The following is a 14,599-nucleotide window of genomic DNA, read 5'->3' on the forward strand; positions in this document are numbered from 1 at the left end:
TTTACAGAAAAGCAATTTTTTAATATTGGTTGAGTTTTTAAATGAATCACAACAGATTTTACACAGTTTACAATTTTAAACCACATATTTCAATAAAAAGACATATAAAGATTGTTTACATTCTGTTAAATACCTATTTGAATAGAGTATAGTTTTCTGTAGGTATATAATATATATGTATAAAACTGACATCCTGTATTTTGTGACCAATTGACGGAATCAATTATAAGAAATAAATCTATATAATGAATATTACCTCTATACTTTAAGATAGGCCATAATATTTTCTAATTAGCAAAGAGAAACTTTTTGGCGATTTCTAATATTTCTAGTAGGTACCTAAAATGATTTCGTCACTCACCTTAGAAAAAAATGTAGTAAATTGGATTTATTCTTAGTCGCTGCTTGCAATTCTTCTTCGATTCTCTTAGATACAATAATATCTAGTTCCTTGTCGGATTTTGCTTGTAATTTATAATTTCGCCACACTTCGTTAACTAACTTTTGTACATTTTGTACTTTCGTACTTGTATGAGATTTTTTAAAACTTTCAAACAATTTTTGGTATAACTTGGATTTGTCTATTTGAAATGACATCTTATTTAAACATTAAACTTTGGATAATGGAATGAATGGTAACACAAATGTTAACTTGCTTTACTATGCTTACAATACGTCTACTCGCTATAGCAGCCAAACGAAACAATACACTGATAGAGGAAATTTAGACAAGTGAACAGCGCGCGGTAATTCCCTTACTCGGTTCTAAAGCGAGTAGGGGAATTACCGCGCACTGTTCACTAAATGTATGTATTACTTGCGGGAATCCCCGAAAATGCTTTTCGTTTTCAAGCAAAGACAATGTGTGGGTTGCCATTCGTGTAAAAAAGAAAATAACTACCGATGACGTAATCATCATCTAGACTCCCCTACCCCCATGTCATCCAAAATAAGCAAAGCAAAGACCCCCCGCCCCCCATAGTGCTTACGTAATAATTGAACGGCCCCTTACGCATTCAAGGATAATACACTAAACTTATGGCGTTGAATTTTGATTTGTAGAAAGACAGAAGAATCACAGTTACTTGTTTTAATGCCAAAATTCCACGTGAATGTTGCCGAGGATGGAAATTTATAGATGCTAAACACTAAACAGACTGAAGATAACATCAACAACAAACCACTGTTTGGCCGTAGGACTTGGCAATAATCCATGTTTGGCAGTTCGGTTCGAGATTCCAGTTAAAAGGTTCAAGTTTATAAGAAAGCGCTCCTGCTCATTACAGTCGTGTCAAACGTGTCCCTTAGTCGGATCTTATGCCACTCAAGGGAAGAGTTGAGCTAACAATTACCTCTTTCTTCAATAAGTGAGTTTTTGACTGCCGATAGAAAACTGTTCAAGACAAATCCTCCGCTAACGTCGGTCACCGGAGATCCCCATATCGTTTCAATGAATACTCAAATCTATAGCAACCTACTTATATTTGTGTCATCCAGGCTGATATTTAATAACGTACTACTATGTTTAGGCAAACTCTAGTCTAGAATTTACTCACAAGCTATATAAACAACGATTTGAACCTTTGATATTACATGTTGCTCATAATCGAATATTCTAGCATAAAAGCCGGAGACAACAGGTTTTTAGACAGTAGATTATTTAAAACGTTTTCATTTTACGCAAAAGGGTAATTAGAGGTGAACTAGACTTAACTCCTAAATCAAATATAGCTTCGTTTGACCAAACCTAAATATCAAATTTTATAACCTTATTCTATGCAATCAAAACGAGAAAATTGGAAAGATTTTCATAATTTCTAAACTAATTCACACTTGTAAATACTAAATCAATGCATTTGTTATACAAGACTTCTACGTATATTCGAAACAACTATCATTTTGATACACTACTCTGTTATTATTGCGAATTCACAATCGCCGACCATGTCATACCGTGGCCTAATGTGGGTAATTAGTAGAACATACCTACTTTGCCATTTCCTGTTGTTGCATGACAAAGGTCGAATCGAGAAAGGTATTTTAACAAGCTTGCTGTTATTTATTTTCACACGATTTCATGTAACACTTGATTTATGCCCTTAGTTTAATTAACATTTGGACCATACCCAAGAATCAAACTATTCACAGGGCAAAACCATGGAAAATTTGAGTTTTTTAATTTATAAAGTCTTCTAGTTCTATCTTCTTTAGTTTTAAAGTCATATTAAAGTAATAAAGCCTCTATGAGTTCTCCCGACATAGGTGAGGTGAGAGGAAGTGTCAGACTCTTACTGACTAAAAACCATCCCGTTCATACTTCTGCTTTTCGAGCCGGAGCCCTGGTAACTCGCTAGGCAGTCCGCAGCAAAGTAGTAAAGACTAAGAAGATATTTTCTCAGAAGGAGCAGAAAACTGACTGAACCTTAGAAAATTGTATATTGAAAACTCCTTAGTATCATGCAGCATATTCGATTCCTCTACTCTTTCCACTACAGCAACCTGACAACATATTTCAAAATAAATATGAGTTATGCCGTCGTAACTTCGCGTGCTTCAAAAACCCATAAACTAAATGTTATTACGAACGAAATCGTGTTTTTGTATATCATTACTTGGGTACAAGGAACCTTTTGATTTTGGTTTCTTATAAAGGGTTCTTTTAAATTGAAAGAAAAGATGGGCTTGAAGGCCCAGGAAGTTAAGTGGCTAGGTAGTTCACAATGGGAAATTGCAGGAGCATTGTGTAGAAATGCATGTTATGCTTCTAGCGCTGCAGCTATACCTACTTAGGATACGGTAACCAGGTTGTAACGCCTCAAAGAGCCATCAGACCACTACAGATGGAGCCCAGTAGGGCTAATGCCCGATACGGAGCCGCGGAAGACATATCGGGTTGCCGGGGCTCCGGTTCAAAGAGGGCTAGATAGACTATAAAAAAGGACTAGATTTATAACCATCAATCTATTATTCTAATCTCTGCACTAATAAATATAATTACCAAAAAGTCTTTGCCCTGTCAGAAAAAAAGCATTTATTTATAACTAGATATGGATCGTAATTGATCAATTTTCTACGAGAATAAAGAATGGCAGAGGTTTTTATAAGCCAGGTCATTATTTTCAGAGTGTGTCGATGACCTAATGAGTAAGTGCCAAGAATCGTCTTGGCACTTACTCATTAGGTCATCGACGAGGTTCGACGAGTCTTCGATGAGGTTTATCTATCGAGATAAACCTCATCGAAGACTCAGACAGACCACTTCTAATTAAGTATATTGAAGAGACTTACTTCAGACTTTAATATAACAAAAAGGTAAAAGAATTCATTAAGATATTATTAAAGTACATTACTAATATATTTTTCTTAGTAACAGTTATCAAGTAAAAGCCTGTCAAATTATGTCATTGTAGAAAAATAATTATTTTTGTGTTATTTTTTTATTAACTAATGCCGTGATGGACTAATGGGACATTTTTATTTGAAAAGGTATGATGGCAAACATTAATTTAAATTAAAAGTAGGGACACTAACTAAAGCAGAGAGCCGCTACAAGTCGCTTTCAACCGGCCTATCTGGATATCATTGGGCATTGCTGATATGATGATGAAAACACTAACTAAAACAACATACTAACATTTTCTTGCAACAGAGGTGGCAAATAATACCTTCTGATGGAAAGCAGTTTGTGGTCATCTGCAATGCAACACCAAAAGCTGCCTACAAATTAATTCCACGAATAGTAATTAATTTCAAAAGTAATGAAATAAACAAAAACAGTTGTGAACGTTTATCCAGTTGGCTACTTGATTACAGGTCCCATGCGATGCTAATTGAACATTTTCACGGACATTATAATAATATGTGAGAATTGTATTTAGGCAGACAGGAGGTGGCAAGGGAATTCTTTGAGGTTGACGTAATTGTGAACTTTAAATACATTGCGAATTTTGTTTTAAAAATATTCAAAGGTACCTTTTGTTCTAAAGAATGGTATCATCGTCATGCACTAGTAGACATATTCATAGGAGAGAATAACGTTAAGGCAGATCATAATAAAGTCCATTTTGCTTTGGCAAATATTGAAAATCAAATACACACAAGGCAAATAAAGCGAATATTTTGGTATCATTATCTCGAATGCAAATGACATGCAAACCAATTACAGTTAATAATGAATACTAAATTTAGGATCCGATTAAAATTGCAAATGGCATTCAGGGCTGAAATTAAAAAAAGAAACATACATTTTCATTAGTGGCAACACGGAACTTGCATTTGAAATATGCACTCGAGGTTAATAATCTGAGAATTGAGAAAGATCATGTTTCCGTGTACTTGAATGGGCAAATCACAAGACAAGAACTTTCAAAACCGAATTAAAAGGAAATGAATGTCATGAAGTTATTTAGACCGAGACAAAAAGTGGTAAAAAAAATTGTTCAAGAAAATCGCCACACACTGGGCATAATTATACTTTCCATGACAGTATTAACTTGCAACTTGGCCAGTTGCAAGTTGGTAATACTTTACCTCAGTAGCTCCGTAGCCTCAGTTGTCAGTTTCGATTTCAACACACAAAACGAACCTGAGATAAACCTGATAGTCTGCAATCTTATTTGCAAATATTCGATCGGTTTGGAAATTAGAAATGATAAATCACACTAATATTATAAATGTGAAAGTTTGTTTGTTTGGATGTTTGTCCGTCAATCACGCTGTAACTACTGAACGGATTTTGATTTAATTTGGTATACAGACAGGGTATGAGCTGATTTGGGTGATAGGATACTTTTTATCCCACGGGAATGCGGGCGAAGCCGCTGGCAGAAGCTACTACTTAATATTTCATAGTTGCCCTGTTAAAGGTGAAGTTGTAACCCGACTACCTACTCGGTAAAATTGGATAGACAGCTGTCAAAGTTTCAATACCGTTAAAATTCGTTTGACATTTTAATTTTAAGAAATATAATTTCTTCATCATAAATTGAATTCATACATTCTAAATGTCATATTCCAAGTAAATTGTAAAATTTTACTTTCCCGTCTTCAATATTGCTATCTGACATATTCTTAGTATGTGCAAACACAATAATGTCGGTCCCGTCGAAGTCTCGGATGGACGGTGAATAGTCTTCATTGCTGAGCGTAGCTACGATCCAATATGCGCAATACAATGTAGAAGCCATGACATCACTCCATTTTATAGTTACTTTCATTTTATTTAGATGCTATCGTGTTGATATTGTTCATGGGTGTAGTTCCTGATAATCTTTATCTTTGAGGAGATGCAACGGAAACATTATAAAGATTGTTAAATGCACTTGCATTTGAGGATATTGCAATATCTTCTTTTTACAATCTCTTTGTTTTTGATTAAGATCACAATTCTCGAACGGAACAAATAATCTTATACGTCTTTTTTATACGTTGTTCCGTCTCTAATGTTTACGTGTTAGATTTGTAAATATTTCCACAGTCGACACCAGAGCAAATTCTAGTTGTGAGACAAACATTTTTGAACTATTTTAAATGAACAAACATAATAGTTAGTATAATTTGTTTAGATAGGTGCATCCTTTGTAATATTATGCAAAGTCGATAATTAGAGTGGAACCACGGTGAAGGTTAATTTATTGTTTGTTTATTTGATAAGTTATTTATTATACACAGTGTGATTTTGAGATATACCTATTCTAAACTGCTAGCCTATTTTGCAACTGTCAATCTGAACTTTGACGTGAATTCGATCACATTCTCGCCCGTTATTGGTCGAAATAATTCTCACAATCAATGACATGACGGACTGCGAATGAGTTCACTTCGATCTTTTGAATTGAAAGTTACAGAATAGCTACCTGTTCATTTGCACGAATTACATTTAATTGATCAAAACTTTATTAAAGCCTATTCGTTTTATATTTATCATAATATACAGATAGGTAGATACGATGAAACTCATTGTTTTATCGCAAGTTCGTAGATTGGTGGGTACTTAATCCACTAATGAATCCTCATGGTAGATAAATTGATGAGGATAAATAAAACAAATCTAATAATAACAATGCTATTCCATTTGGGGCAGAAACATCCAATTTAGTTATTGAATTACAGCATTTTCCGGAAGGTTCATTCATGCATGATTCTTGACATTCAAAGCCGCGGTCAAGAAACAATGAGACGAAGAAGTATTTTTGCCTTGACTTCCAAAGAAATGAAAGAAAAACCGCAAGTTTCAACACAATTAGGTGCATTGCTTGTTTGTAGTTTCTTTTAATGCTTGTTGTTGCATCAAATAATAATTTGAGGCATTTGGTGATATTTTCTAGCAGACGGATCACCTGATGGTAAGCAATGGCCGCCGCCCATGGACACCCGAAACACCAGAGGCGTTACAAGTGCGTTGCCGGCCTTTTGGGGGTTAGGAATTTAAAGGTTGTTGGGGAATCGGGGATTGGGGATTGGGAAAGGGGTAATTGGACCTCCGGTAACCTCACCCATACAACGAAACATGACGCAAGCGTTGTTTCACGGCAGTTTTTTATGAGGCCGTGGTATCACTCCGGTCGCGCCGGCCCATTCGTGCCGAAGCATGGCTCTACCACATTTAAAATACAAATATACTTAACGTAGTAATTCTATGTAGGGTCCTGAAGCTGTTTAAGGACGGAGTGACTGGCTATGTATTTTTTATTAAACCTTTTCGCATTGCGATGAACGGATTCATTCCGAGAAGTCACCGCAAAATGCCCCGTTGGCCTTGGGTCGGAATGTTTTCTTGTTATTAAAATTTGCTGGAGAAGGAGGCTTTGGAACCTTGACTAAAGAAATGTCAAATAATTTGGGGACATAGCAGTACCCCCACCAAGTAAAGCAATAATAGGTATTTAATTATTATACTATCAATGATAAATGCGTCTTTTATTTATATAATTTGGAGGTTATAGACGATTTCCTCTAGTGAGTATGGACGATACGATATTTCTGTAATTAGGAGATGAATTAAAATGTAATAACTAACAAATTGATTCCTCAATTAAGCAGATTCTAGTTTCCTATCTGAACATTCAGCGGAAATATTTATTGATCAGTTAGCATACAATTTTATGGACGATGAATTATGGTTAACGGTTACATCAATGTATCTTATTCTTCTTAAATTGACGTTAACAGCTCAAGTCATAAAGCAATAAACAGTATTATTGATCGACTACAATAAGAATAGGGAAGAAAATTCCATTATATCTGACCAATTTATTAAGTAACAGATTTCCCTTGAGAGTTTGCTTGCTATTGGTACCTACTTTGTAAGTAATAGAAAATTAGCCATCGCTCGTGGCTTCTCTTGCATCGTATATTGAGCCTTTATCTTCTTTGATCAGACGAACTGCAGATTTGCCTTTTTGGGAGTTTTGTGACGTTATGTTATCCTTTTTTTACATTATAGGACTTCAGCAAAGAACAATCTTTATAATTTTTGTAAATCTGTTCTATTTCTTTCTGTTTCTCTTCGGTTCATTAGTTCTTACAAGCAGGTTACTCAAGATTTATCTACTGCGGCTGTAATATTGTGGATGTCAGTAAATCAGGTTGCTGCATTTGCAGCACTTGTGTGAGAACCCTTAGATTTACACAGTAGTTGTTGCGCCTTTAGCATAAATACCTTTGTGAATATCGATCATGGCGTCTTTTTTTCGTATTCATACCATGGCTTGTTTGTCTGGTAGGTTCCACATACTTATCCGTTACTCATACAAAATTCCTCCATGTTCAATAATGTCACGCGGAAGCTAAATATTTAAATAGCTAAGTACATTAATTAATTATGTAATTCATGTACTTAGATAACATGTGTCAGTCCAGTTTGTTTGTTTGCTTAAACTGTTTATTGAATGTCTGTTAATGTTTGCTGGGCACTATAAGCTTGAGATGTCTCTTGTTTGATATTTGTGATAAGGGTACTCATTCTGCCAACTTATTTATTCATATTCTAAGTCAAATCATTAATTCTAATTAAACCATATACTTAGGTACTTTTGAAACGTCAACAAAGAAAGAAATAAACAATAGTCTGTCAGTCTATCCGTCAATGAAGCTAGGTGCTCGTTCCAAAGTGTAGCTTTGAATGGAGGAGAATGAGCAGGAAACTTCATTAATTATTTAGTGATTTAAAAAAATAAGAAGGTAGAACGTGAGATCCAATATGCATGAGTTGTCCAAATAGTTAAATACACACAGAATTAGATCTAGCAAATATGCTCAATTAGTCATCGTAGTTTCTATGTTTTTGAGTCATTTAAAGCAAATACCTTTAGGAAACAGAACAAAGTATGGAACCAGTTTGACACAGGTTCACTGTTTAGCGTAGGAAACTGTCGTAAATACATGAAAACTCCATTAAATTGATCTATTGTTCAACAGTTTTGCTATTGTGACTATTGTGAGCAGTTGACAATAATATACGAGCGCGAAAAAGGAGGTCAACTCGAACACCAGCAGGCTAATTGTCCTATAGTAGGGCAAAAGCTTGTTTTCACACAAAATGTGATAGCATCACCGTCGTTGTGGTTTGTTGTTTGTATTTCGGTAACTTTTATTAGTTCAGGTCATGTGTGTGGTATGGGCAAATAAGCACAACGAATGAATGGCCATACCATTCATTATCAGGCTTGTGATTCCTGTCTTCTATCTACATACTTGATGTAGAAGACACCCTTTTCTAATGCCATGTTATACTGGATGAGTATACTTCATTTTCTGTTGCATAAAGTAAGAATCGATGGTGATTTTATTAGAGACCGTTGTCTGATGTAAGACTAGATAATTGCCACATTCAGATGACATACTTACTACAATGTCTTTTTTTTTAAACGTTGCCCCACTGTATGATAAGTACTGTGTTGTGGGTTCGTTTCAAACATACACATGACACCCAAATCCGAAGCAACAATTTGTGGATCACACAAAGAGTGTGTTCTCCGTGCGGGAATCAAATCCATTGCACGCCAGTCACCGCGTCAACCGTGCATTCAGTATCGTATAGTCTCATAATTCTCTATTGATCTATTCTATACTAGCACACTAGTCTAATACTGAAACCACAACAGTATTATGGCAATAGGCTTGCATCGGTGAATGAATGGCGACAATCGTCGATGTTTGTCGAATGAAATTGCAGGTAAATATTTATAGTTGTCATTGTAAACACATGTTCTCCATAATAGCATACCTTGCAAAGGTCGTTTATGATATCTATTATTATCTAATGATTACTCTATCAAGGGCTATTTCATTTGAAGGTTAAAGTTGTTTTACAGTTATGTTGTTCTAACAAGTTCATTTTTTTATTGGTCTATCCTGGGTTTGGTGCCCTGAGCTTCGTGCGTAGTATTGATGAATTGAATTAAATAAACTAACTGTATGAATGTTATTATAGCTGTATGATCCTGTACATTTTTCATTTGAGATGATTATCAGTAAGTAGGTAGTGGTTTAGGGAGGTTAGAGTTGTACATTTCTTCTTTTATTAAATGGATCCATCAAATGGGATCATTTTCAATAATCCTTGCCTCACCATGCCTACTTCTGAAAATTGATTCAGGCACGCATGAATAGGAGGAACAATATCATACAACGATAAAGGCAATAAAGAATCAATTAGATTTGTAAGGGAAGATACGGAAGAGATTTTATAAAATCGATATTCATTTCTTACGTTTGCATAAATTGAATCACTTACTTATACGTGAGCAATAACACTGTTATCGAGATGAAAACTGCCAACATAAATAAAGTAGGTAGGGTATAACTACCCATATTTTTACGATCGATTTACTCGACATGACTTTTCACGCACAAATAAGTAGGTACTATGGAAAAATTCCATATTATTTGAAAATAGGTTTCAATTAAGTTAATTGGAGTCTGACCGGCCATTCAAGAAGCAAACTATGGAACTATCGATCATCTCCACAGACTAACGTACCGGAACATTTTTTCACGACACGTCGTAACGTATGTGGAGGCGAATGCTGCATCAAACGAATATAGACCTTAAGTAAAAGCAATAAAAAACACGAAATGTTTGTAACAGTCGCGACATCCGTTGAGAGATTCAAACAATTGCATGTTTTCGCAATAAACATTATAAACTAACCTTTGTGTGCTGTTATAGAACATAGCAGCTTGTCTCTTCAAGTCGTCCGATACAGTATTGTCTTCATTCATTTTCACAACACTGAAATCACTGGTTTTATACAGAGGTCACTACACCATAGAACTGAGGATTATTTGAAATGAGACTTTTGCTCGGTTGGTTTAAGGTTGAATTTCGTTTTAAGGTTCAAAGGTGAACGTCGGTTGGAATTTGGAGGCCGGCAAGTCAGCGTTCGACGCCCGCGCCTCTTACTGTGAACTGACACAACAATCGACTTAGATCGCCCACTCACGCGGCCTGCACCCCCCACTCATACACCGCTCCATTGTTCGCCACGACACGATACGATAAGCAATTTTTCTGATACATTATGTAGGATTTGTATATTTTAAAATTTAATTTCTCGTTAGAAATAACATTAATGTCTGCATTATAATGTTGTCATATTACAATCATACGTTAAAAAACTTTGATGTACTAACATTATAATGTCTGTAGACTTTGACGGATCCTCAGACATGGGGCATGAAGTTGATGTCCACAATCAAAATTCTCAAAATTTTCGGGAATACGTCGAATTCAAAGTCACCCCGACTTTGAATTCGACGTATTCCTCTCGGGAGGTGATTATACAACTAATTTCCCACGGAATCCCACGGGAACGCGGGCGAAGCCGTTGGCAGAAGCTAGTATAAAAAAAACAGATATAGGATGATAGGTACCTAACTAAAGGGGGCTCTGGAGGAGGTCTACTTAGAGGTTTTAGTGAGGTAAAAATCCCACACTCCCTAGTCTTTTATTCAGAAAAAGCTAGAAAGCTAAAAAAAGGTACCTAACCAATAAAGTTAACGAGTGATGTCATAGTGAATGTTCCACGTCTTTAGTCAATGGAAACAAAATTTAATCAGAGATCTGAGAGCAGGTAGTTTGGTTAGCCATACATACTAAGTGATATTGTACCTACATATAATAACAATATACAGCATGTAACATGTTATGTCAGACATCGCAGAATATTTTTGTATAATTTAGATAGCATTATTAATACATATATGAGTTTAAAATTAGATACGTAGTTATGACAAATAAATAAAATTAGAGTTATTAAAAATGCAAAATAGCATATAATTTTTTTTAATGTTGCCCCACACTAGTTATTTCTCCTGTGTTGTGGGGTGCGTTTAGAAACATACAATTTACCTGCACATGACACCTATACCCGAAACAACGATTTGATCACACAAAGCATTGTTCCGTGCGGGAATATAACCCGCTACACGTTGCGCGGCAGCCGGTCACCCAGCCACCGCGCTAACCGTGCAGTCAGAGTTTATCTTTGACATGCTTTATTATAATTTATGCATGACCTTTTTTAACTGGGTTTGGAGTACCTAATTCAAACCTCGTTTCTACTAGGAACATTGGTCGAGCGACATGAAACTGTTCCTTGTCGCACAGTCAACAATGTTGCGGCGATGTCTCTGGGGAACACATGTCGCTCGACAAATGTTCCTAGTGGGGACGAGGCTTTATCCTACAACATATCATAATGTATGTTACATCTATAATAATGAATATTGGTAATTATGTAATTACTTACTCATTATATGTAATGAGTCACCGCCTATCGTCTCCTTCAAATTTCAAAAAACCTAATATCTAAGCCCGGACTTGACTACCACTAGAATCACAAGACGACATGCGTATAAGACAATATAATCCTTAATAACAAGGACAATAAAGACTATAAATCTTTGGCAAAGACTTTCCTTGTATGTGTCATTTTGCAATGACATACAAACTAAATATATACTTTCCTAAAGAGTATGATGTCTTAATTTGTTTATTGTATGACACATGAAGGTATATTAATTCAAGTGCTATTAGCGTTGTTTAATCATATTGTAAACTAGGTATATAATATATTTAAGCAATATATTAAATAATAAAAAAGAGTAACTCATTTTTTGTGGAAAACAGAATAATTTATCTAGCCTTGGTTTTAATGCTATTTAATTGAGATATATGCTAACTGCCGCACTCAGAGATGTCTAATGATTTCTTAGTAATGTATTTGTATCGAAAACAATTGCTAAGGACTGGTTAAGTAACCATTAAATGAGTAAGACAATATTTAATGTGTTTTGTATGAATATGATAGTTATTAAAATATTACCTATTTAACTACCAAAATATAAGTAATTCTAAAGTTTTATTCTTGAGAATTGGGAATTTCCAAGTTGTTGAGAAATTGGAAAATCAGTCAGAAATATTATGACTAAGTGCCACTTATTGGTAAAGATTACACACTTAAAATAAAAGTGTAAAGTACCTATATGGGTATATATTATGGCACATGATTAAATATTACATCGGATCTTGCTTAGCTCAGTTCTGAGAAATCACTGAGAATCATTTGGGGCAAAAGCATGATTTACCTACCTACTTGTATAACTTAAGTATGTATTAAATTCTTCATTTCTTACTGGAAATACATACAAATTCTTATAAGACTACAATAAGAAACTCAATACTAAATATTATTAATAAATAACTAAGCCATAAAATATAAAAAGTATTGGTTTATGTTCTACACAGTTATAATTATACAAGTCTTGACCTAGATTGAGTTAAGTAGCCACTTAAACAATAAATAGATTCGCCTTGATCGAGGAGAAAATGTGCATAAATAATAACATGACAGGAACGGACTCATCATCTGTCAGTAACTAAGTGCCATAAATATGATGAACATAGATATCATTATTAATTTAACTACAGCTCTGTTTCCATTCTATTTTCATTACTAGTCGAATGACGTTTATTAAGGGGGAAAATCTTCTAATCATTTCTGGCGCCTCTTCTGCATGGGCGAGGCGAGAGGGAGTGTCAGATTCTTATTGCTTTAAAACCACCTCGTTCCTACTACTGCTTTTCGACCCATAGCACCAATAGTCAGCTAGGCAGTCCGCAGATCCGGGTTAGTTGCAGAACTTAGCTTCTCAAAAAGATCAAGAGTATTAACCATGTATCAGTCACAATCAGTTTGTGGACATCCAGTCTTTAGGAATAGGTAGGTATCTATTTGGTATTTGTATACAATTCAATGTTGTACTATGCAGAAATCTCGCAAGTTGGACGCATATTGGCCTCATATAACTTTTATACTTAAAGCTAAGTAAATGTACAAGCTAAAATATATCTAAAACTACGTCAATAAAAACGAAAGTTAATAAATATTCAATTCTGAACTTACTCATTTCCCGCCCACAGCGGCGTGTACTCATAGTTGTAATCTTGTTTATTCGCCATTTCTTGTGATACTTTCTTTCACTTTACATTAAATTACTACAAAATAAGAATATCAAAGAGATTTTTATTATTTATTTACATCAGATCAACAGTTTGACATATTTTGCTTTTTGACAGTACTGAGTACAGTTTGGTGTTGCCACTTGACAATATGAATCTACAAAAAGTAAAGGTTTGTAGATTTTCATTTTGTGCACATTTGTGATTTATTAATGTAAGTTATCGTAAGTGACCCGGTTGTGGCCACTTTAAGAATTTTGTCGACTTTGAGGCTTTCTTAACTTATAGTTATTGTTATTCACGAACTTTCCTTATGAAAAGTCATTTAACTTCTGATTTTTAATGTTTAATGACTGCATAAGATGAAGTTTGTGCCACTCAGATTACAAATTTGGCCAGGCGCTTGCCATTTATTGCCATCAATAATACTAAAATTATTGATTTCGTTCAATATCAACTCCGATAACATAAATTTGAATTATGTTATCGTTGCCACCAGAAGTGTTCTTACGGAAAAAATGATTGATCTTCTTCGGACCTTATTGGATATCCCAACGTTCATCGTAGTGGAAAGATTGTTGGCGGAAAAAATGGTAAAATCAACAATATGTCCCATACGTGCCGGGCCTGTAAGCTTTCTGTATGTGGGTGACCTAATTTTTCCGCAAGTTATTACCCAACTTATTATGGGGAGTCATGGCGTTGCATTCTATAGGGATTTGGTTAAGCTGAGTGGGTTTTGGCCGAGTTTTTTGTTGGAGAAGCAAATCAATTTAATAGTTTGAGGGACATTGATATTCGCACGTCACATAAAATTTTTATGACTGGCTTTATTGTTATCTGGCGTAATGTATGGGCAGCAGTATTTTATTAGGCAGAACAGAGTGCATCGACATGCCTACCCATCTTGATAATCTTGAATGTCTGCGTGTTATGACGAGGAACTGTGCAGTACAAATTTACAGGCCTTTTTTCTTTCTTGGGAACTTCGTAAATTTTATATGTTTCGTGCCACCTTTTTACGGAAAAAATGAATACTTATTAACCCACACGTAGTGGCATTTTGGTTCAACTATGTCGTGGGTGCCGTTGGTTTCACATGCACATGATACCGCAGTTATTACCCGAAACAAC

At 35.1% G+C, this 14,599-nt stretch overlaps 1 protein-coding gene across 2 annotated transcripts in view; it reads right to left on the minus strand.

The window, feature by feature from the left end:
- Positions 1–13,564, minus strand: part of LOC118282223 (vesicular glutamate transporter 1) — a 50,202-nt gene extending 36,638 nt beyond the window's left edge. Inside the window, exon 1 of one of the 2 annotated variants that reach the window (XM_035603191.2) lies at positions 13,410–13,564. In XM_035603191.2, coding sequence (XP_035459084.1) covers positions 13,410–13,465 — 56 coding nt within the window. In that variant the 5' untranslated portion in view covers positions 13,466–13,564. Of the gene's footprint in view, positions 1–10,153; positions 10,426–13,409 lie in introns of those variants that run through there. The other variant, XM_035603190.2, reaches the window with a different exon arrangement.
- Between the last annotated feature and the right edge of the window lie 1,035 nt (positions 13,565–14,599).

This window comes from Spodoptera frugiperda, chromosome 20 (assembly GCF_023101765.2).
Source record: "Spodoptera frugiperda isolate SF20-4 chromosome 20, AGI-APGP_CSIRO_Sfru_2.0, whole genome shotgun sequence".
NCBI classification, from domain to species: domain Eukaryota; kingdom Metazoa; phylum Arthropoda; class Insecta; order Lepidoptera; family Noctuidae; genus Spodoptera; species Spodoptera frugiperda.